Source organism: Contarinia nasturtii, unplaced genomic scaffold (assembly GCF_009176525.2).
Source record: "Contarinia nasturtii isolate CC-2019 unplaced genomic scaffold, AAFC_CNas_1.1 Cnas_scaffold_78, whole genome shotgun sequence".
NCBI lineage: Eukaryota > Metazoa > Arthropoda > Insecta > Diptera > Cecidomyiidae > Contarinia > Contarinia nasturtii.
In genome coordinates, this window is record NW_022197436.1 from 3,373,677 (window position 1) to 3,398,836 (window position 25,160).

The 25,160-nt window shown below is 33.4% G+C and overlaps 1 protein-coding gene and 1 non-coding gene across 4 annotated transcripts in view; both read left to right on the forward strand.

Moving 5' to 3' along the window:
• The window catches only part of LOC116348143, a 408,212-nt gene that overhangs the window by 282,956 nt on the left and 100,096 nt on the right, over positions 1–25,160 (forward strand). For all 3 annotated transcript variants that reach the window (XM_031779139.1, XM_031779069.1, XM_031779222.1), the window contains one exon: positions 15,435–15,567. In XM_031779139.1, the coding sequence (XP_031634999.1) occupies positions 15,435–15,567 (133 nt within the window). The remainder of the gene's footprint in view (positions 1–15,434; positions 15,568–25,160) is intronic.
• Trnas-uga lies at positions 4–85 on the forward strand. Its single transcript has one exon. It is a non-coding gene; the product is annotated as a tRNA-Ser (tRNA).

Sequence of the window (25,160 nt, forward strand, 5' to 3'; positions counted from 1 at the left end):
ATAGCTGCGATGTCCGAGTGGTTAAGGAGATGGACTTGAAATCCATTGGGCTCTGCCCGCACAGGTTCAAATCCTGTTCGCAGCGAATTCTTTTTTTTATTTAAGCATAAAATTAATTAAGCATAAGTTATATTTCTTCTGATAAATTCTATTTTTGTTGTAAAATTGAAAGCGATTGCGAGAAATGTTGTTCAACATTTAAATTGAACACATTTCGAACATCAAATTTGATGATGGCAAAAAAATCGGTAAAATTATGAAACCAAATGATGATGCTACTGAAATGTGCCTTTCACCCACATGGATATATATACACAGAGAAATGGATAGATTTGAATGTAGTTGTGCAAATAAGAAAAAGTCGCATACGTGGTGATCAAACGAGAGAAATAATTATGTGAATATGATACAAACGCCGGAAGCTATGCAAACTATTTCGAAAGTTAACCATTTATCTTCACCACAACCAAAAGCATTACAAAGCAAAATTCCACAGCGTCCAATCGGAATATCAAATATGTGGTGAATTTCGATGAAATGATTACTCTCTCTATCACTTTCGACCTCCCTCTCGTGCGTCGTTCTCGTTGTCATTCCATTTCTATCGTCCAATTCACTGTGTATTAAGTCACACACATTTATATACTTTGTGTAGAAGCGGCGAAAAAAAGTTGCATCGACAAATTAATTAAAGTGCTAGTGACATAGAGCGTTAGTAAATCTTTGTAAAGAATGTGTCGGTAAAATACAATCAAAGCAAAAATTAAGTTGTAAATGAAATTATATGAGACGAGCAGAAAATGATTATAAAGCGTTTTTGAGTTGATCGGCAACCTTAAATCAATTAGGTTTTTGCTGTTTGCGCTCTTTCTTGTTGTCTTGCTATTTGCTGCAAGTTTTGTGAGAGATGGTGACAATGACAGCAACAAAAACAAAACAAAAACAAAAGTAACTGAAAAATTCTATTGGAATTTGTTGCACTATGACAAGAGACCGAAACAATTTTAGATTGTTTATAGAAAATTCGGAATGTTATGATCGTGGCATTTTTACGGCACACACGAGATATGCATTCTTTACTTGTTCGAAAGCAGTGAATAAAAGTTGAAAGTATTTTTTTTTTTGAATTGGATTTTCTTGTTCACAATTGTTTCGTATGCGATATTTTTCAAGAAAAAAAAACAGAGAGTTAAAACGCAGAGAAACAAATCTCGATGCCCGGAGGTGAAAAGTTTATTCAACCAGCACATTGAGCACTATATTTGGAATGATTGTTTTTTTGTTTAAATCCTTTTGGCATAAATGAATGGTTTTGTAGTTGTATTGAATGACTTTATGTGTCTATTGGTGGATGGGGATACTCTGTAACAAAAATACGTTGAATCGAAATGCCGTTGAGTATGAACATGTAATCGGTTTTAAGTACTTGGCTAATGAGATCACCATCGTTTCAATTCGCAAGCCTTTGTGATTCAATTGATTTGGGGATGATAGATCATTGAATCACACTTTCGCCATATATCATTTCGTCTAAAATGAGTACGAACTAAACAATGTTCTGGTTGCAATTTTTGGCGAAATAAATTTGGGCACACTCAAAACAACATATACCACATTAACTTAGGCATAGTCACACAAAACTTTTCCCAGCAAAATTATGCTGAATTTTCTCATAATTCACCGTTATAATTCGAGAGCAATTCGAAGAAAATTGGAAAATAAAAAAGAAAAAAAATTCCCTTTAAACAATTGCACAAAGATTTGCTTGGAAGAGCTATAGATTTTCGACAAACCAAACTATGCATAATTTATCGCATGAAAACTAAATTCCAAACCGAGATGAACCGATCCATTTCATAAGAAAGATTGTTTAAAGTTATTTTAACCATTTGAAAGTTTCAAGTTGTGTAAGTTTCGAATAATTTCATTTAAAATGGACTTTAATTGCGTGAATTTTCGCCTGGAAGATGTGTGTGTGTATGCATATGCGAAAACCGCATACACACCACATTCGAGTCAACAATTTTCTGGACACATCCAACCCGTTTGGGCCAGGTGCATCAAATTGCAGTTCTTGTTTAACAAACCATTTGCTCGAATGAGATTTTAAACTGAAATTATTTTGTCTATAAATTGGCAAAAGCGATATTTAAATTCGGTTTTAATCTGGTTTGATTATTTCCCATTTACTTACGAAATATTTTGGCATCTTCTTCGTTTTCGTCTTTGGTGGTCATGCTGTTTGTCGGTTTTCATTTCGACAAACTGACGATGATGCGAAAAATTTGTCTTTGAAAAACGATTTATTCGTAAAGAGAATATGTTTGCAAGAAAAAAAAAAACAGCAATGCTCATCTCCCAATCCATACATTTTACTTATATGCTATATTGTTAAGTTTTGCGACTGTTTCTCGATTTATTGTACCGTTAATTTCGAAGATTTATATATGTATGCCTTTGAATCGGTTGAAAAGTTGACGGTTTTAAACTTTATATCATTTTCCTTGTCTTGTGATATGGATAAAATTTCTTGTGGTTGTGTGTCTTCTTGTGCAAATGAATTCGTAATAAAATCCGATTGTCGATTGTTGCTACTTGTCTTCAATTTAAATTTCAATTTTCTCAAATATTTGGTGAAATCAAGATGACAAAATAAATCAATTGAAATTAAAATGACAAATGAAACGATGCGCGCTCATTTCAATCAATGTCAATTCAACATTCAGTATATATATGAGTGTGTATGCGTCAATATTGTTCGTACGGAAATAATATCGAACAATATACATATGTGTACCGTAACAATTGACAGCGTCAAACAATATTCTCATGAAAATTATGGACATATTGGAGATAATTTTTTTTTTTTTTTCATTTTATTGAAATATGAATGACATCACAAAAATCGATATTGAAAATATTGTTCTTGGAATGGAAATTATTGATTCGAATGCTCTGTGTGTCTGTCTGTCATTTCATTATTTCACTTCATCTGAGGCTCAGTTCGTTCTCATGCCTCATTTGCTCGAATTTTCTTTCCTTTCTTTGTCAATGTTTTTTACTTCTTCTTCACAACCTTGTGTGTTTTGTCTCGATTTTTCATCATTTTATTTCTTCCTCTTACAATAAAACGAAATGAAAACCATTTCAATACATTTTGTTTTGCTGCGCAACAGTGAGTTCTGCTTTTCCACATATATATTTTTCCATTTTGATTTTATTTATTTATTTTTGTGCGTGCATACATCGTTGTCGTTATATGGTGCGTTCGTTGTTCTCATTTTAATCTTATGACTTGTGTTTCTTTGACAGTTTTTCTATTGCTCTTCGGGCGAAATTGTTTAATACAATTTGAATGAAAAAACCTTTTTTTTTGTTTCATTTCTCGCTTTCAATTTTATTCATTTTGATTTCACCTCTTTTGTTTATTCACTCATTCATTCATATTGCTGTTGGAATAACCATATAAATTGATGTTGATATGTTTGGCAAAAGCAAATAGCTTTAGTTAAGCGTTATCGAGCCAGGGCAAAATAGAATCGACTCCACCAAAAATATCGCTAATTTTCTCTCTCTCACTCTATCTCCATTTACTTGCCTTTCTCTCTTTTTTTCCTGAATATTCGATTTGAGGGAAAGAAAGAGACAAATCGAGACGAAAAATGACAGCTGTTTTTTTTTCGAAAACTGTCAAAGTAATTGACCTTGATGATGGTGCACGTTTTATGGATGCTCATTTCCCCCTCCCTCCGAATTTCATGTGCTGCTAGTTTACTGAGTTGTTTTGAGTGTAGGCCGTGAGTGTGTCTTATTTGAAGATAAAAAATGGCAGGTATAAAATTTTATGGATTTCAATTTTGTTTGTTTCACTAAAAAAAAAATGACGCGCTCATCTTTATACTTCCATCGAATCGCTTGCGCGAAAAATATTGTCCAAATTCATTTGACGAAAAGAAACAAAATGCGAGTATGACTCATTGGTATAGTTAAAGCATGTATTTGAAATGCTATGGAGTATGTTTACACGCCAATTGCATCGTCTTTTGCTTTTTCACGAACACACTCGCTTCAACATACAAAGGAACGGAGTGGCAGTTCATTAAAATATTGAAATCGTTGAAGCGTTATTCGTGACGATATTATATCAAAGAGATTTGATCCAGATGAAAAACTAATTAAATATTGAGTTGAAATGTTGTCAAATATTTAGAACGATATTGTCGAAACACTTTTAACTCAATTTCTTTGGGTTATTTCCGGATGCACAAAGTCCATGGACTGGATTTATATTAATTAAACGTCTGCACGATTATTGTAGCAAACACAATCAATAAATATTAAATCTACGAACGCAATTACCGTTCAATAAATTAATTTTATGAAAATGACAGATTGATAAATAATTTTATGGGAATTAGGGTGTTTATAATAAATTTCACAAATTCAATCACGTTCACAATCACAACCTCTGTGCAGTTCAGTGGTCAAAATAAAATACATTTTGTATACCTTGTGCGAATGGCCATCATATAATTGAAAAACACCCTAATTTGTTTGTGTTTCTTTAATTAGTAAATGCTATTACCACGTTATTATAAAAAAACACCCTTAGATCTGAATAAGTAATTATTATTTAATTTTATGTAGACGACACTTTCTATTTTATGAGCTTTGACTAAATCAAGTATATACCAATGTCAATGCAATCAATGTAAAATGCAATAAAATCTCTGCAACATTTCTACAGACTAAAAAAAACGTTATAATATGAATATGTAAGCGTTTAACCCACAACAATTTGAAGCCAGACAATGCTCGCAGAAACAAAACCGAATAATATAAATTTCAAATCATTTTGTGCAAAGGCAGCCGAAATGATTGCGTCTGATTAAGTTGTACCACTAGAAAACAACAGCAACATGAAAAAAGAACGTTCACTTTGGCCTTATGTCGCTGCTTACGGCTTGGATGACACATGCACTGAAACAGAAAATAGAAGACTGTGGGTGCGCGTTTGTGAGAATGAGAGACATTTAAACATTTTATGGCAAAAACAAGGGTCATTAATATTCTAGTACTATGGGGGAAACTCTATATTATAGCAATCAACAGAAGCATTAATACACACGAAAACATAGAGTACACACACACATTTACCGAACATAAATATGTTTTTTCACAATGTGAGACTCAATGTAAGAATGCTGCGGCAGCATCAAGTGGAAACAACAATTCAGCCAAGCACAGATAATTCGATATGCGAAAAGCGCAAATGAAACAAATACACATAAAATCACAATTCCATCGGCACAGTGGCACAGACACTCAGTGACCAACCGATCTCCCGAAGAAATCCAGCCACGCACAATAGCAAAAAAAGTCTAATGTGTTCAAAATATTTTTGGCTTTGACTTTCTTTTTCGATTTTTCTTCTTGTTCTTGTTCCAGGCGAACGAATTCATATTACGATTATTATTGTTATTAAGATATTCTCATGGACGCTCTATCTCTTACATGGTTGAATCAAGGGTAATATTGGAAGAAAAAAATGTCTGAGACAATAACGAAGCCGGAGAATAAAAAAAAATTCTATGTAAGCGCGTACACAACGGTATCCAAAATAACAACCGATTTTATGGGGTTCAGCAAATCGGTAATCGTTTCACTTCCGGATAATTTTCACAATTTCTTTGTTGAAATAAATGTAGAAACGACCATATAGATTAATACGGTTTTCCAATTGCAAGATTTGCCGTTTCTATAACAGCTTTAATCCATTTTCTTTTCGAGAGCGAGAGCGAGAGCGAGAGAGGGGGATATAACAACGAAGTTTAAGAAAAACAACGACAACGACGAAGGAACAAATCTTCTCGAACGGAAAAATAAGAGAAGAAATTCATTCCATTATGTATAGATGTGTATGTGTGGAAAATACGATGAAATTATTTTATTTAGCCGCTATTTTAAAAACAATTTCAACCGATTGAGCTTAAATTTATATCCTAATTAAGTTTTTCAAATTTATTGGTTTTCGTTTGTCGATTGCAGTGGCACGCAAACCATTCTACACCCGATCCCACACAAGATATGTTCCCATGCACGAACATTAACAACCATTCGAATGTTGCCACACCAAGCAAACGCAAATTCTATATGAAATATTCAATGAAAGTGTTTGTTATACATGGTTTAACATAGCTCATTTCTTATGACTGTCGTTTGCTGCTGTGCCGTATGCCTATGAGCCACAATCATTCCGTTTCAACCGTTATTTCTCTTAAATCACTTTCAATTCGATTCGCAATTTCTCGTACAAGTATTTAAAATATCAGGATCGGAGGTCTTCGTCGAACGAAGTTGGCGAAAAGTGTTGAAAAAATAATTTGGTTTCAAAAAATCAGGCCGAGAAGAAAAAAAACCGTGAAGAATGATAGAGAAACGATAAAATAAAATTGCAAGGAATATAGTTTTTTTTTCGTTCTACGTCATTTGGATTGCAATCGAAATGCGATTTTGAACGAAATGGCGATACCATTTTCAATTCTATACTGACATAAAATTCCTCGATAAAATTAGCAATAAAAACTGAAAGTGATACAGTTTTATTTCAATTTAAAATTGACGGAAAAGAAATGCGAAAATTACGTTGGATGATTGGCTGCATTCAGTTTGCTTTGCGGTATTGCAATGACAAAATTACGACTAAACCGTAGCGATTTTTTTTCTTCATAAATCAATATGTTAATATTAGGATTGAAACTAAATATCATGTGATGAAAGATTGAATGAAATGAAACGATTTTCGAAATTTCTTGTTGAGTTTAAAGAGTTTCGATAAGTTTCAAGAAAGTGACTAATAAACAGGCCCAAAGATTTCTCGTCAGATTTATTCATTTTCAAGTTTTTTTGCCCAGTTCTTAGCGAGTTACAGATGCGAGAGACTCCAATGAAGTGAATGTAAAGGGTTACTTAAAAACGCAGTCGAGAGTAAACTACTTTGGTCTACATATTCAATATGAATGATGTTGGATGCTTGTACAACTGTTTCTTGTACTAGCCAGATTTCAATGCCGACGGATGGGAAATCGGAAAAATTAATACATATTTCTCTTTGAAAAATATGCAAGCAACATAAAAAGGCAACAAATAAATAAATCCACGGCTCGGCACTCTCTTCGACCTCTTATTATGGTAGTTGCACAAAAGCATTGCATGTGGTAAGTTTGAACAATATCATCACCCAACCACCGCGTGCCTCTCTCTCTCTCTCTCTCTCTTTCATCTTTTACCATAACTCTCCCATTCAAGCGCGCATACACAGACACACATCAGAGAAAGGAAATTGTTTGCTATGGAAATAACTAATTTAACTTTAATTAAATGGTTGCTGAAGTGTCCTTAATATATGCGTAAACTTTTCCATTTTCCAATTTCGATTTTATGAAAGTGTGTGTGTGTGTGCGCACTGTAAATGTGAATTTATTTGCCAGTTTATATGGTGTTTGTGTTGAAAAATAAAATAAAATATCGTTGCCTGCCATTAGAGGTTACCGAATCCCGGGCCAAATGTTCGCTTTTCGTGCGTGTATTATACGCTTTTTGCATTGCAATTATATTGATATGTGCATACACAAAAATAAAGAAATGAAATTATCTTAATATCACGCGTATGCTTGATGAAAGGATGCAGCCGTGTCCGTACTTTGTACTTTATTCATGAATTTTTAATATATTATTCGAGTATCATGCTAATATTAATGGTTAAGAGAAGAATGATAAAAGGTCGGACATATTTTCTTTTTTGGCTATTCCCATGTATGCTCTTCATTTTATGTAGGCAAAAACTCGTATAATGATAAAAATTTAAAATTGTATTGTTTGCACATACAATTTTTATTATATTTTAAGCAGAAAATAACGTATTTCATTAAGTGAAGTAGACAAAAATGGCCAAAATGAAATGTCAGTTTGTTGGTATGTAGGTTTGTTCATTTTAAAGCGATGTCGCCGCCACCGTCGCTGTTTTTAACTTTTACCCCATCTCATCTTTGCATATAAGTTGTCTGAATGCACAAAATATGGACCACGGTACAAGAGCATGAACATTTTTAAATGCATCTTGTAATGACTAATGAAATATGTCCTTTTTTATGCCATTTTTCATGCTATTGGAAGCGTCTTCAATGATTTTTTTTTGCTTCGTCTTCTCGTTTACTCTCCATTTTCGGAGCATACACTTTTTCATACAGTCTTCATAGAACATTTCAGCCACATACACATTCGGTGGCCGAAGAAAAAACAAAGACTTCAACGAAGAAGAAGAATTATTCGACGAATCACAAGTGCGTCTTCCCAATGCCCGCATGCAGCTTCAGTATTTTGAACCCAATAAAATAATTTATGGCATAAGTTTTGCTGCCCTGTGCGCGATTTCTCTTTTTCACATTAAAATCATTTTTGTAACGCGTTGTCTACAGTTGGGCACACAAACCGCCGGTGTGTATCATGTTTTTATCGGCTGTGCAAATCTGTGTGCACAATGTATAAAAAACACACACTAACAATGCTCACCACTCCATTTTCGTCTTCGCCCTCTTCAACGACCGCATCTGTAAAGCTATCGCAAAAAAAAAAAAACCAAGTGAAACCCAAAAAACCACACACAAAGACTCGTCTTGCTTGATGCTTATCTTTGGAATGAAAAATATGTTCTAGTACAGCGGGTCTCCAATTTACCCATATATATGTTATGTGTGTATATGTGTTTGTGTGAGTCAGAAAATAGTTAAAGTAGTAATTTGTAAGCGTAATAAAAATTATGCGACTATTAAATCGTCTCTGGGCATAAGTAGCATATGGTTCGCATTGCGAAAATCCCTTTTTTCTGCTTCTTCTTTTCCATTTCGATCTGCATATTCTTTTCTACTTCTCGCTGCGTTTTTCACACTTTAGCAAACAATTTTACCGACATTTTGCAATAATTAAGTCTGCATTAAAACAAGAACAAAGGGGAAAGAAGCGCGCGCGAGATAGAGAGAGAAGGAAAGCGTTCAATGGTTTTTCTTCATTAATTCAATGACTGCATATTTTCTCAATTCATCTTTTACATCGCGTCCTTAGTGTGCGCTTACATTATTTTCTTTTGTTCGTTTAATTTTTGGAGCCTATCCTTTTACCGCATATCATTCGACGTATAATGGGACTTTATTTCCGACATTTATAAATGATTTAAAATTGATGCTCGAATGGAATACAATTTTTGAACTAAATTTATTTGGCGCAAATTAAAACACTTGTAAAATTAAAATACCTTCACATTTTTTTTTAATTCGTTAATTTTTTTCTTCTACTGGTGTAAATAGTAACAACAATTTATAATGATAATATTCTGATTTTTCTTTCGATTCTATTTCGGTTTTGTATGAAAATAGAGTAAGAATTTATTTAATCCAAATTGATGATGCAAAAATGTGACCAGGGGTCAAAGGGATCGAATTTTCTCCTTGAAGAAATGCACTTTTGAAGAATTCGTTTGCTCTTCACTTTTCGTTGAAAGGAAATTACCTCCTTTCTTTTTTTTGAATGATTTTAAAATTACCTCCCTCCTGGTTTGCCTACTTTCGAATATCTATGGGCAGAGTATTACTCAGCGCTGCTGCCATCCAGAGCATATTAAAATATCTTGCTGAGAATGCGTCGTCCTTCGCATGCGAAGGTACGTAGCAGTTTATACATCACAGCGAACAACAATACATGCATTGTTCTCTATTCAATCGTTTGAATGTTTTGAGTCACATAATCGTGAAGAGAACGATGCATTCATTCTTGTTCGCTGTGATCTATAAAATGCTACGAACGTTCACATGCGACGGACGACGCATTCTCAGCAAAATATTTTAATATGCTGTGGATGGTAGCAGCGCTGAGCAATACTCTGTCTATGGGTATGCCTTCACAGGAAGATGTACGCCGTGTGTTGATATATTTAAAAGAAATAAAATCTCTTGTGCTGATTTCAGACCCTTGAAACTCTATTTATTTTTTACGTATATTTATGTGTGCATTTTATGTTGCATCAAATCTCTACGATATAAACGGCGAAGACAAAACTGTCTCTGAAATTGACGTCGTTTTCTTATCATGACCATGATATTTTTCATTCCTGCTGTGAGCTCGCGCGCGTTTTTCACGAACTTCAATGTCGACGGAATCTAGGGGAAAAGTCTTTTTTCCCGAAAAGAGCTCATCTTGCTCACAACCAACCGATATCTATACTGACTTAAATGAAATGGTATAATTTGCATAAATTGCGAAATATACATATAAATCGCGCATATCGCACTCTTTCACCACAACAACTGACACGGTAAAGTGGCAAGTGAAGTGAAATTTGAAAAGCGCACAATTTAATAAATGCTTTGCATGTACTAATAGGATAGCAACCAGAAAGAATATATATGTGTCTGATTTAACCAAGCAGCAGCAAAAATCACACGCAAATGCTGGGCAAGTGACAGGAGAAAGCATATAAATAAAGGTGCGTATCGTTGAGAATGCACACACTTAAAGCCACTCATCATATTTTTCATTCTTTTTTTTTAAATATGACAACCGGAATCAACTGTCTATTTGCACGTGTATGCAATGCGTTCTTTTGTAAAGTGTTAGGACGAGTTTGAATACTAGGGTGGTGCTCTTTCGAACTCTCTCTCTTTCTAAATTGTCAATTCAGAATGAATTTAAACTTTCATCATTTCGTTTTATGGATAAAAATTACATTTCCAAAGGATAGTATCATGTCGGGGATAATTTAGGTGCAGATTAGATAAAAATGAATTTTATTTGAAATTTTAAGAAAATGTGCTCTACCCTAATTCATGTCGGGAGTACGTCTTTTTGCTAAATAACTGTGCTAAATCACATTTTTCTGATTTATTCGGTGTGCGGCTATGTGTGTGTGCATATAGATACTAGATAAGAGAAAATTCAACTTAAAATAATTCAGAGAAGTCATTCATAGTAATAGAGAATGGAGAATGAATGAATAAATAAGAGGAAGAAAAAAAAAAGAAGTAGAAAAAGAGTTTGTGTGCGTTTACGGCAAACTTCACTTGATTGTACGCATTTCAAATGAAATGTAAATAGAAAAATGAGCACATAAAGTGCCGCTATTCCACACGAATACTAAAACACGTCAAATAGACCGCAAAATATATGCGAACGAAATAAAAGTGCGGTTCATCAAAACGAGAGGGAACGAAAGAAGGATTTTAGTTTTGAAAACAACTTACTCGAAAAACACGAGTTGTTTAGCTATAAAAACCGAAAGTACTATTCATCGTCATTGCTGTCGTGTGGTTGTTGGTTTCTCTCTACATGTTTTTTTTCTTCTTCTTCTAGAGGTCATAAACAATTTACTGAATGACTTCCGATGTCTTTCTCATGTATATTCACCTCAATGAGGTAAAAAAGGAATGAGTAATAATAATGCACGATCTTTTTGAGAAACTTTACTATTTTAACTCGTTCGTAATAAAAACTGTGATTCATAAAATTAATAGGCAAAAGTAAAATGCATACATACATAATAATATCTGGCATAAAAATGTATTAAAAATAAAAATGCGAACGAGGCGACTTCGAACACACTGTGTACATTGAAAATGGCTATATCAATAATGTGTGTATTCGAGTGGTTTGAAAGCAGCTCGCCTCTACAATTTATCACATGAACACAATCGAATTTGCCTATCTTTCCGATATGAATGTTTTATGCTGACATATTTTTTTTTCTCTATCGGTTTGTTTACGGTTTGCTTTCATTGTGTTTTCATGGCGCTTCAACGGCATTTTGCTTCCAAAAACCGTCGTTGCGAAAATGTTTGTGAATCGAACATGTGACAAGTTAGTAAACGACCTCGAATAGCAAATAAATCAGCCGCATAGTTAAAGTTATCGCTTGAATATGAGTGTGTGATTATACGTTTTTACTTTCGACCATAAAACTTATACAACACACACACACACACACGGTTTAAACTTACGATTTCCTTGAATACATGTTGCTCACTTTGGACATGCACATGACACAATATAGAATATAGTGGCAATTTGAATTTCATGTTTCTTATTCAAATAGGATAAAGTTGAAGTGTTCAGTGTTAATATTCTCTTTCATGCCACCGACATCCTGTTGGAAAAGTTGAAGAGAATCAATCCATCGTGTGTGTGTGTGTGCGATGAGTATATTTTTTTTCTTGCACCACATGTATATTATCCACATACTTAAACATCTGATATAGGAAGAATTTCCGTATAGCATAATATGAGCATCAACACATATTTTCACAAGCATTGAATAAACAAGCACACACACATGCCAGGAACGTCTTTATAAGCAGTGAAATAAAACGCACATGAAGATTCAAACAACGGTATTGACGATGAAGTCGATGGATTCGAAAATGGTCCATCAAATGCATAAGTGGCCGTTTTGAAGCACATAAATGACCGCTTATCAGCGATACTGCTTTATGAGATTTGATGTTGCTGATGCGCCACATATTTTGTTTCGCAACAAAGCAGAAAACACATCATTTTGACGAGTACATTATATTGTGAGCTTATGTCGTTGTTGTTGTCCAGCTGTTTATTAAACACAAATGCAACTGATGAACAAGTTTTCGGTTGGCGAAAGAAAAAACAATTGAAGATTAAGGGAAAAGAGCTTTGTTGTAAAAAGAAAATGTGAAAAAAATAAATAAATTTGGACACATGGTTAAACAGAACATCTTAGTTTAATAAACTTAACTTTATGCAATTGTAATTTGTTTCAAACTATGACTTTGCTAAAATGGGGTGTGTGCTGCGTTGAGTCATTCAAGGTTAACAATATTTTCATATAAATTTTGGATTGTTGGATTGAAGTCTTGGTCATTTTATTTGCAAATCTCATTCCTATAGTATAAGCTAAGCACTATTTAAGTGAGTATTTTGTTTCTTTTTCTCTGATTTGCTAACTTTCTATATATGCATGGAAAATCATCATCATCATAATCATTATGTAAAATGGGTTCGTTAGCTCTCGCTTTCTTTAAGTGAACGAATTCCATAAGAGAAAAACTTGTACTTGCTTGTATGAAAAATGTTCAACATAAAACATGTAATTGATGTCATTCGATGCGCAGGTGAAAACCAAATTTATTAGATGTTACGAAGAGCCTATATTATAAAAGGTGTATAAATGTACACAATTTTATGCTGTGGTTACGGATAATGCAATAAGTTTTTTTGATGTCGTTTGCTTCTTCATGACTAAGGTCTTAAAAAACTTGCATGTAACAGATGACGAGCAAAGCAACAAGGAGCAATAACAATAACAACAAAATCGAAAACATAAGATGATGATGATGATGCGTGTGTACTGCACACCCAAAATAAGAGAGTGAGAACCGTGTGCACATAATATTATTTGGGTTGGAATAAATAACGAATGAAAAACATCAACAATAACATTAGAAAATATACAAGAAAAAATGCGAAAACATGTGAAGGGACAAGCGAAAGCGGGAAAGAAAACAAACAAACTTTGGATTTATTTCAGCAATATAATTTTATAAGCGTCATGATTTCGTTTTATTTCTTTTTGTTGAAGAGTATAAAATGAAGTTAATCGTCAGGACGTCTTAATTTTTTGGGCATGTTTTTCTCCCTTCTCTTCGGTACTTGTGCTCGATACTTTTACAATGTAATCTTCTTTCGTTTTATGCATCAAATTTGTTTCGCTTTATTTTTTTTTTCTAAAGAAAAAAGTGAAAAGATAAAAAAAAGTAGAACCTATGAAAAATCAATGATCCCCATCGGTGAGAAAAATAAATCATTGTTTGGTACAATGTTTTCACACCGGCACTTCCACACAATCAACAGAACATGATAATTACATATAACCTTCACACATACCAATGGATTTATCATTTAAAATCATGAAAGCACAAATAATATTGTTATTTCGAAAAATTTACATGCCGTTTTTTTACTGTAATTGAAATATTTCAAATGTAATTTTAAAAACCCGTGGAAAAATCAATTGCAATGCAATTCTCGATGATATAAAAATATTTCCATCAGTTCACGGGCTCTGGTACATCGTCATCAGGTGCCCTTGTGAAAAATAAACTTGATTGAATGATAAAAATCTTGGAATTTTAAAAAAATTGTGCACTTTTGGTGAAAATCATTGAGGGTCACACTAAAAAATTGGTAATTGAGTACAAACGGATTTGCTCAAAAAATCCCTGCTAAATTAGGAAATCGGAAACAAAAAATGAGAAAAATGGCATAAAAAGTATAAAGTTTTGTTTCTCTTAAATTCGTAAAAATGCAATGATCGAACATTTTGGTGGCCGAATGAAAATTTATGGTTCGTTTTTGAATAACACCTGATAATAAACTGATTGAGTTGTATATAATTTCGATCAACTTCAGTGAATATACCGTAAAAATGATTAAAATCACGTTAATTTGTCTAATAATCGATTGGACTATTTCACTGAACTATTAATAATCAATTAATTTCGATCAGTTTTATTTTTAAATTGGTTTTCCTAATATTATCGACTGAAAATTGAGCAATGAGTCAAAAATCTTGCACTAGGGTGCCATAAATGTCAAACAATCAACACCGTGACAGTGTCAATCAGAAAGCAGTGTTGGCGAAAGAAAGTATTGATATTGTTACGACTCATGCACATTGAAAAAAAAAAACGAGTCAAAATGTGGATGAGAGATGGAAAAACTGAAGAGAATGGCATTGATTGCCATATTATTATTGGACAAAAATAATCGATTCTCAACTGATTGCATTTTATCATCGCCGTATAGTCAAAATATAAATGTGTAACAGTGCATGTACTTGCATCCGCGCCCGGCTTAAAAAGACCAAACATTTTGTTATCAATGTACCATTGTGATTTCATCGAAAATTGAATAAATTGATTGTCGGTGCAGTGTGCTTGTGAATATGCGTTACTGATGTGTGATCAAATATCCATATAATATATAATCCCATTTGGGCCATCCCAATCGCAATACATTTGAAAATCTGCCAATATCTCATTGTTTGCCCAATTTCAAATGACATTAAACATTTATTTCGTGACATTTCGAAAACATATTCATCGATTATGGAATTTCGTCGATCATCGAATCAGTTTATTTGGGATTAAAATTTTGTTAATAGTATTGCGACACTAATTAGACAAATATTGCTCTTTTCTCCATAGAGATTTTGGATAAATGAATAATGGATTTTATTTTAAAATATGTAGAAATTTGAAAATGTTTCAATGACCATACAACATTTGTTTCAATTTATTGCCAATTTGTTAAACAAACCAAATAAAACAACGCGATTTGTTTTTATATTTCATTTGCAGTGTCGACTGTTACAGTTGAAGCAGTACTCGGCCGAAGTACATCGTTACCATGTGATATTGAACCAGAAGTGAGAGACGATCGAGTATACATGGTATTATGGTTCAGAGAAAGTGCTGGCAAACCACTCTACAAGTAAGTTATTACTATATAGAATATTATTTTGTTTTTGTTATTTTCATTATTTTATTATAAAAGTATTACTTTTTAGTTAAAAATACCTGTGTGCATAGTTGTTGGCGCAACCTCCGAAGGGTTGTCAACACCTAAATGCCTGTGTGCAAAAAAGTCAGTCAAATATAACCGAATTGATACGAATCATAGTGGATAAACATATAAATGTTCACATCTAGTCAGCCGGTTAATTTTGAACATAAAGCCATCTAAAATTAAAGTTGACGATAACCTCTAGTGTTTTATACGAGACAAATCACATTTAAATAGTTTCTTTTGGTTAAACGGTTGCCCATATGTTAATATAAATGGTGTAATAATGGTGGTTTCATTTGGGAAAACCAGTACGGGTAAACAAACATTGTCGGCGTGAAACAAAATTGCCGACGATCAGTAGTCGGGTGTGAATGGTAAGCGATACTAAACACCGACATATCGGCTAATGATTTAATTTATGGATCGTTTGCCGTATATTAAAACTATATATAAGTTAGTGTGGAATTCACTGAGGCGGTTTTCGTTGACTTGAATTTTACTGAAATTCATCCGATTATCTGATGAAGCTTGTTACAATTTCGTCATTTTGATAATGCGCTAATACACACTAGCTAATAAACTGGGTCGGAATGGTTTATGGATGATAGTGCGTATTCGATACACAAACGCATATAGTGGAAACAAAGTCAAGTGATTGCACAAGAATTGCTTCGTCGATGACTTCATCCACAGAGGGTTGATGGAAAGTTATGTCGGTAAGCCATTTTGTGTAATTTAGATTTTCGGAGCCTAATTTGTCAGATAATTTGACATTATTCAATAGGTTTTGTGCTGATATATGCATCATATGCCTATTCGTTCTTTCCACATTAAAACTGACAATGGCTTTGAGCTATTTAGCAGAAGAGTGGATCCGTGATGAGTATGGTGCATGCATTCAATGAAGAATGCAAATTATCGAAAATTTTGTTGGATACAAAAGCGTAACGCCATCACAATGTATGACCCAAGATTTAGTGAAAACTGGTTCGTTTTGTTAGCTTGACGAAATGGTTTACAGTCCTTGTTCGTTCCGGGGGATTGGATACAATCAAAGTGTCTTCAGTTCCTTTGAATCGATTGGCTTTTGAAATTCGCTTTTCAACTGTTCGAATGGCGAAAAATTAAATGTCAAAACACATGGGATTCGAGTAGTGATGTTCAATCAATTCATCTAAAACGTGATGTCAACCATGTCATAGAACAAAATTGAATGTTGTATTCATACAATATTGTTTGAATTCAAATATGTACACGTTATATTCAAATCATTGATGAGAGAGATGTGTCCTCTGATATCATTTTAACTGCAGCTCAAGACATTTCAATAGGCGACTTCACATTCGATTTGTTCAATAATTAGAAATATCGTTTGAATTAAAAAGCGTTTCGATTAATTTTGAAATTTAGTCACTTTATTAACCATTAATTTGAATTCGGTGAAATGATGACATATCTCTGGCAGTTTGAAATGAGTGTTAAGCGTTGTGCTGAAAATATTCGGATATGTGTTAGTATTCCAAATCACCGTTAAATTCACAAATACATAACGGCGTAGTTAGCGTAACAAAACTAAATTATCTAATTTCAATGGCAATAGATAGAAATGGTATTTGTGGTGGGCGCGCACGCGTGTCGTACAATATAAAATCGAACAAGCATATATGAACAGATATATATAGTTTTTGTTGCATTGGTACATCCTTGATTTGACTGCTAATGACAGTTATCCAAATGCCATTTCCGGGAATAAATTGGCTGTAGAGTTAACTCATTTGCGAACGGTAATTATGTGCGAATTTTCTATGATACATTCATGCCGAATCTAATAACAAAGTGAATGCAAGAGTGAACGGACCGTCGACATTGCCGCTAATGATGTACCATATCCAAACAAAAAGATTTCATTAGCCATTCAACAATGGTACACAAGCATCATTAAGAAAGCCATCGATATTTTTGCATTATGTATACATAGCTATTTATTTCAATTTCAAATTGTTATATGTACATATCGAGATACATATGCATACATAAATACTAGAATTGAATATACAGCATTGGCAAAATGATTGCGTTGAGAAAATGACACATTAGTCCAAAAAAGTAATTACGGAATTTCGGAGACGACGATATCCTTCTAAATTAATAAGCTTACCATTGAATTCAAATGCATGAATTTGAAATGGCCAATGATTGAGGAACCCAGAGCTCTCTCGAGAATGCACAAAAATTGAACATAAAGATTGCAAGCATTTAGCCACATATGAACATTTGAACAGCAGTTTAAAATTACTAAAGCTTCATGGTTGCAATATGATGTGCAGCAGTTTTTTGGTTTTATTTCATTGCACAGCGAACAATGCATTAGGATCAATTGAATAATTGATCATTTTTGTATTGCGAATGTTAGTGAGAGAGCGAGACCAAAATGGTATGAAGAGCTTAAGAGAGAGAAATACATCACATGAAATTGTTTCTGCACTGTGGTGTCAGAGACAGTGAGAAAAAATGAGGATACGTAGATAATGCATATATATCATATCTATCCCGTGCATGTTTCAGTCATTTTCAAATTGTACTTAAAAATGAAAAATATATACGCAAAAGCAAATTCAAACCGATAATATTGATAAATTTCACTTTGTGGTCGCGTTAAAGCTAGCCATGGTGTATGATTTTATTGAAAACGTTATTTTTCGGTTCCATCCCCCAAAAAAAAAAAGTTTAGTGTGTGCACTCGTTCCGGACTCATTTAAACTAGGTTTTTCCTTTCGATCTTTTCTATACTCTGCCAAGAATTATCCGTATACATTGCTAAAAGCAGCACTTCGATTATTCCATACAAAAATGTTACCTGTCACTTAATGTGTTTTTTTTTTGTTCAAGCGGCCAAACCACAAAAACCAAAACAGAAAATACAACATATAGACACGCTGTGCTTTAATAATGAATAAACAATGACAAAAACAAAAATCAATGGAAATGAGCAAACAACTTAGCTGGATGGCTAGAAATGATTATTGATTGGTGTGTGTGTGTATGTGAGCGCAAATCCGGAAAATATTGTGCAAAAGAGAGAAACTGTATTCGAATGTGTGTGTCTGTGTCGGTGTGATGGGCTGACTGATGGCAGTCATATCTGATGCAAATGGAATGAGTATAACGTAATTTCTTGCACGCACACACACATTGCAGAAAATTACCAAACGATCTGAATTTAATGCAAAGTAAAAAGTTTTGGAATATTTTGCGCGTTGAACGCACCTGTGGCTACAGAAAATAACATGTATCACAATGTTGTTTGAGACTAGGAAAAACGAGAGAAATGAAAGGGAAAAAGATTGCCACGTGTATTTAGATATTTTTTTTGAAATTTCCATTGCCAACATCTGCATCCGTAATACAAATACCATTACCGTTACCGTGCTACGCCAACAACTGACTCAAGCTCACGAAATGCCGGCACAAATTCCTTCCTTCACAGGCGTTCCAACATTCGGGCCCAATGCACACATTTTGTGATATAAAATATAAATACTCACCGAGTACAATAGTTTCAGGCATTATCGTTCACGATGTGTGTGTGTGTTTGGGTCACTGATTTCGGTTTCAAAACAAACTAAATTACATTCGTTATTCAAACTTTTCAGCACTGATGCCATTAAGTCATACAGAAACAATCGCTTTACTAATATAAATGTTCAATCAATTGGCATAATCATAAACATGAGAAAAGATTCGTGTACATTACATGAAATAACAGGAATGAAAAATATACATTAGCAATACACCGAAAAACACAACATTTCGGCAAAATGCATTACAATACTTTTCCTCGTGTAAATGTAATATCGTCATCTTTCATCACAGAGTTTCAAAAGCTCACATAGTAATCGTTACTAGAACCATTATTCATTATGTAGTAACTGCCGAATGCGATACGGTTAGAAATTGGAGAAAGTGAAATTCATCTTCTCTATTCAGTGAAGATCTCTCTCTCTCTCTCTCTCTGCGTGTGTGTTCCGAAAACGTACAAACACACATGATAAATTGGACATGAAAAGATTTCACAAGATTATCATATATTTAAATTTATGCAAATGTCGGCAATTAAACCGATTATCACACAGTCTTGCATGAGCAATTTTATTGTGTGTAAAATTTAGTGCCGTAGTTTATGCACTCACCAAAGATAGTGATCTCCAAATGATAAGTACAACGAAGTATTTCACACAGCTGACGAAGAAGAAGACATTGAGATGATATATATGATGTCTGTATGTGTTTTTTTCAAATATCGTTCCATTGATGTTTCCATGCACCTGAATCTAAGGATATTCACACTACAGTGGCGATGAAAATGGACAAACTGAGATGAATTTTATCGTTGATTGTTTTGACGGATGAAATTAAACTATCAAATGACAATTCACATTTAATTGGTTTTACTCTTAATACGATGATTTAGGTATCTGCAATCCGGTGTAATGATTCGAGTGAGTCCAATGAAACGACAATAAGTGCAATCCTTATCTAAGTGCAACGAAAATATTTTAAAGCATTTTATGTCATTTTGTATTTAAGATACATTAAATATATAAATACACAGTAATATTTAACACTTTTGCGGATTGTTAAACATTTCTGTCAGTTGAAATGTAAATTTTATAGCTGTTAGTTCATTTCAGTCATTGACACTTTTACCAATGATTATTGTAGATTTATCTATCTCACTTTACTCATGTTCAACTCGATTTTATAATGTGAATTCGTTGTAAAACGTCGCATTTCAATTGAGCACGATTCGTACCAATTTGAAAATAATTTAAAAAATATTGCACATACCCACCCACACATTTACAATTGAGATCCATTTGCCGTGGAAGCTTAAAAATGTGGCCGTGTCTGTCTGCTCGTATATAATTTCAAAGTAGAAAATGGTGTATGTGTCAGCTTTGATGTGTCCATAATAAAATCGTTCTATTCTCCTTTCAACGGCAAAAATTTACGTTTATCAAATGGCTGGCAAATTGAAAAGTAATACCGAAGCAAACTTCTCATCACAAATGTTCAAAACATCAAAACAAAATCTACCCTCATTCAAATACACGTTAATTCTTTTATCCGAAACTGCTGTCATAAAAACGGAAATTTTACAATTCAGTTGATTTTTTTCGTTCCTTTTTATCTCTTGCAGCTAGCACCATATTTAGTATTCAGTTATTGAGCTTTTTTTTTTTTCTTCGATATATAAATATTATGACACACCCAGCGGCGGGGCACCGCATGCACTATAGAAATAGTAAGAATGAAAAGCATTTTGTTTATGATTGACCTTTTATTCATTTTCGAATATCGGAGATAAGTTACCCCGGGTAACTAAAACCACTCGCTTTCTCATGAAGAAATATCTATGAAAGAAGAATATGAAGAAGAAAAAAAAATCGTCAAATCGCTGTTAAAGTCGATACAGCAATAAAATTTGAATAAAACGTGTCGCGACCATAATTGAGCACACAATATGTACATTCAATAAAAAGTCTCACACACAATCAGGTTCATAAAATGCACAATTTTTTTTTTATTTATTGGCTATTAAATTTCACACCAAATGATAAAAAAAAGAACAACACAACAAGAAAAAAAAACAGATAAAAACCATGGAATTGTGGCACTTGATTCGACGAAGTGTATTCATCTTAAACAGGATAATGAAGAGGAGCAGAGAGAGGAAATCTATTGAATGGATTCAGGGGGGAATTCTTAAAATATCTCATCGTTTTTTGCTTTCAATTAAAATCGTCTTTTATTCTATATTGGTTGGCATTTCTTCAAGTTCAAGTGGAGCGTATCAACATTTTGTTCTATTATTCTATTTTGTTTGCCGTATTTAAATAAATATGGTTTAAAAATTATTCCACAAAAATCCATTCGGTAAACTGAAGAATACTGAAGAGCGTTTTGAATGCGGAAATTCAAATTTCAAAAACAAAATACAAAAATAAAGACACGTTGTTACCGTTAAATTTCAATGAAACCCACTGTGTTGAGAATTCTAAACATTGTTCATAAAATACCTATATCGAACAATATGAACATGAAGCGTTTTCTTGCTGTTGAAAAAGTACCGATTCACCGAACATATGATACTTGAAAAATAAATCCAAATATACATGGATGCATGTAATTTAATTCACTTAACGAGCTTCACGAATAACAAAAGATGCTTCTTACTTTGCTCTCTTCAAAACAATATCGTAAACACTAAGGCATCACTTCACACACACATATATATATTATATACTCCGAGTATGTAAGTTTGCAAATGACGGGTGAGCGCACCATTTTCACGCAGAACGAAATTTGCGGTGACAATCTATAGACATTTGAGCGTAGAATTCCAATTCTTATATGGGTTTTTTCTTCTTATCTGTTATGTATGTAATAGAGCAATTCCTCACTAACAGACGGCACGGCACGATTTTTGGTTTTGCACTGAATGAAACAATTTTCACGTTTTGAAGTTTTTGTCAACTAATTTCTGATTATATTGGCTTGTACTTTCTGTAGCATTGTAATCGGCAAGCAATTCGACTTTCACCTAACTTCCGCCAGAATAACATTTACGAATCACCGAAAATTTATTTTACATTCATTCATTGTGCGCCCATAAAATTGTATGTATGTGTTTTAAGGTTTCAAGGCGATATTATCAAAAGTGAATCCACGGAAATTATCTCGGATACGGTGGATTTCACTTTGGCAAATTAATTGCATATTCATGTAACATTTCATTTTCTCACAAACTGAATTAAAACGATTCCGAGAAACGTTGCGTAACATTACAACCAAACCACTCGAATTGAAATAAGACATCTTACACACACTTCACCTACCAATATATCTCTCTGTGTGTTTGTGTTCACCAATCTGTCCCTATATTTATCATTTGATTAAAAGTGAATGTGATCATGTCGCGAAATATATTTCTGCAATGAATAATGTTATTTTTCGGTGTTCCGTCTATCAGTATTCGTTCCAATTCCAATCGTATTTCCGTAATGAATTTTTGCTTCCAGATCAGTTTAACGCCAATATCGCCAAACACATCGAACAATTGGTTGACATTGGTATTACATACTTCAATGAGTTGAAAATGCATTTTAGCGGTGGTTTCTGCTATCTCCTTCGATACGGATACAAAATTTAAATTTATTTACGTAGAGCGCGCGTAGCCAACACTTGCGGTGTTAACGCTTTCATTTAACGAAACGGTGCAAAAATTATTCCGTGAAGTGTGTGTGCGATGTGGAGAAATAAAAAAAAAATTTATGATAATAAATATTTCGAAACAGTACAGTAGATTGCCAAATGTCGACACACGACCAAATGTCGGAATACCGAGAGGTGAATTGAAATTAAAAATTGAAAATTCATTCGAATTGCATTTTTAAAAGTAAATTATGAAAGATCAATATCAAATCTCTTTATTATAATCCAAATTTTAATCAAAAATCTATTATTGCTTTCACAAAATACGTTCAAAAAAAATTCGGCATTTTTATCACTTTTTCACGTCAAAAGTTAAACTATGTCATTTTGAGACAAGCCGGTAAAATGCGTTTTTTTATATGAAAAAATAACTAGTTTGGAAAAAAAATTATATCGGCGAATTGTAGATAGTTTAATTTAATTATTGAACAGAAATTTTGAAAATATAAAGAAAAACAATTATATTTATTTTTCATTTTTCACTGTAATATTATTCCGGAATAAATCGTCCAATTGCCGACACATAAAGCACCGAAGTTTCAAGTGAAACACTTTGGATTTGACAGATGTGACAGTTAAAGTCGTATTTGGATCATTGTGAAATTCAAACCAAAAATATTCTAGATCAGTGAAATAACGTAATATTTTTAAATATTTTTGCCACTTTACTATAGAAAAATAAGTAAAATAAAATATGGAGCAAAAATATATCAATCTAATAATTTTAACTCCAATATTTTGTATTGTTTACCTCAATGTAAATAGTGCGTTCATGGGCTGTCAAAACTTAAAGTTTACAAGTTTCGTAGTGAAAATGCATGAAATATGTCGAGATTAGGAAGCCGAGAATTGGACGACGAATATCCGACATTTGGAATTTTCGATGTTATGACGAAAAAATGGAAAAAAATAATACATTTTTGGAAATTACTATCTTTTGAGAAACGTGAAATGAAGCACAATTAAATTCTGCATCGAATTATGTATAAAGTGATATTTTTTCATGAAATCAAAAATGTTAAATATTAAATTGAAGTTGAAAATTCAAACAAATAGTCCGACATTTGAGCGAGTGTCCATATACCGAAGAAGCGCATGCATATGGGATTCCTGTAGATCAAGTTCGGCTGTTCGATGTGTACATAACACGGCTGATGCCTCTGCAGCAATGTAAACACCTTATCGAAAATGCCATTTAAACCGTATTTACCTTCGTGTATAATGCATTTTCCAATAGTAGTGTGTTTATATTTATATGCGCATTTTCGGTGAAAATTGTTCCACCCAACCGCATGTAACATGTACAAAGGGTTTTCATTTCGCTCTCTCTCTCCTCTCTCCTCTCTCCTCCATGTGTATCCTTCGTCTGTTTGCCGATCACATCGATTCGTTTTTTTTCTTCTTCTTTTTTCACTTCGCTCATCTCTGGATGCTACACGCTCTTATGCAGAATGTGTTAAAGTGAAAGAGTGAAGAGCAACATTGTAATGGTATGCTGTAATTCTTGTGCCGTTTGTTAAATAAATATTCATGTCTAATCTGGATGTAAAAATTCAAAGAATGGCAGTGGCGCTATGCATCGCTGGATTTTTCCCCGACCGAATGCTTGCTGATGTTTTTGTTATTTTTTTCTGCTGCTGATGCCGTCCATCGATGGCACGTCGGTGGACCAAATTGCGATTTTCAACTCGTATACAACAAATGTAACAACCGAAAAAACTAACATGTAGCTTAAACAAAATTTATGAATTTGGAAAAAACCAATTTTGTTAATTGGTTTTACTTAGACAATTCATTTAGCTCTAGTGCTGCTAGCTGGTGTACTGCATCAATCCACATTTGAGATTCACATGCAACATTTACCCATTTATATGCGGGCAAAATGTGAAGATCCATAAGCCATCATGAATTCGCATGAGCATCAATTAATTTTCCGAAAGAGAACGATGAAGAGCAAAAACAAAAAAATCGAAACGAAACGAGCGCACCAATAAAAGGAATTAGTGTCGATAGTTTATTGAATGTGCTGTGGCTGTGAATTGATTGACAAATTGAAGTGAGTGGTTGGCAAAACAGACAATACCAAACCAAATAAAACAAAACAAAGCGAGCAGAGAGACGAGTGCGATGAAGAGAAGAAGAAAAAAAAAATGCCAACAATCTTGGATATTAATCAACGCACAGACAACTGAACTTCGAAATTAAAATATTAACCGTCAACTACACTCGTTGCAGGATATTTG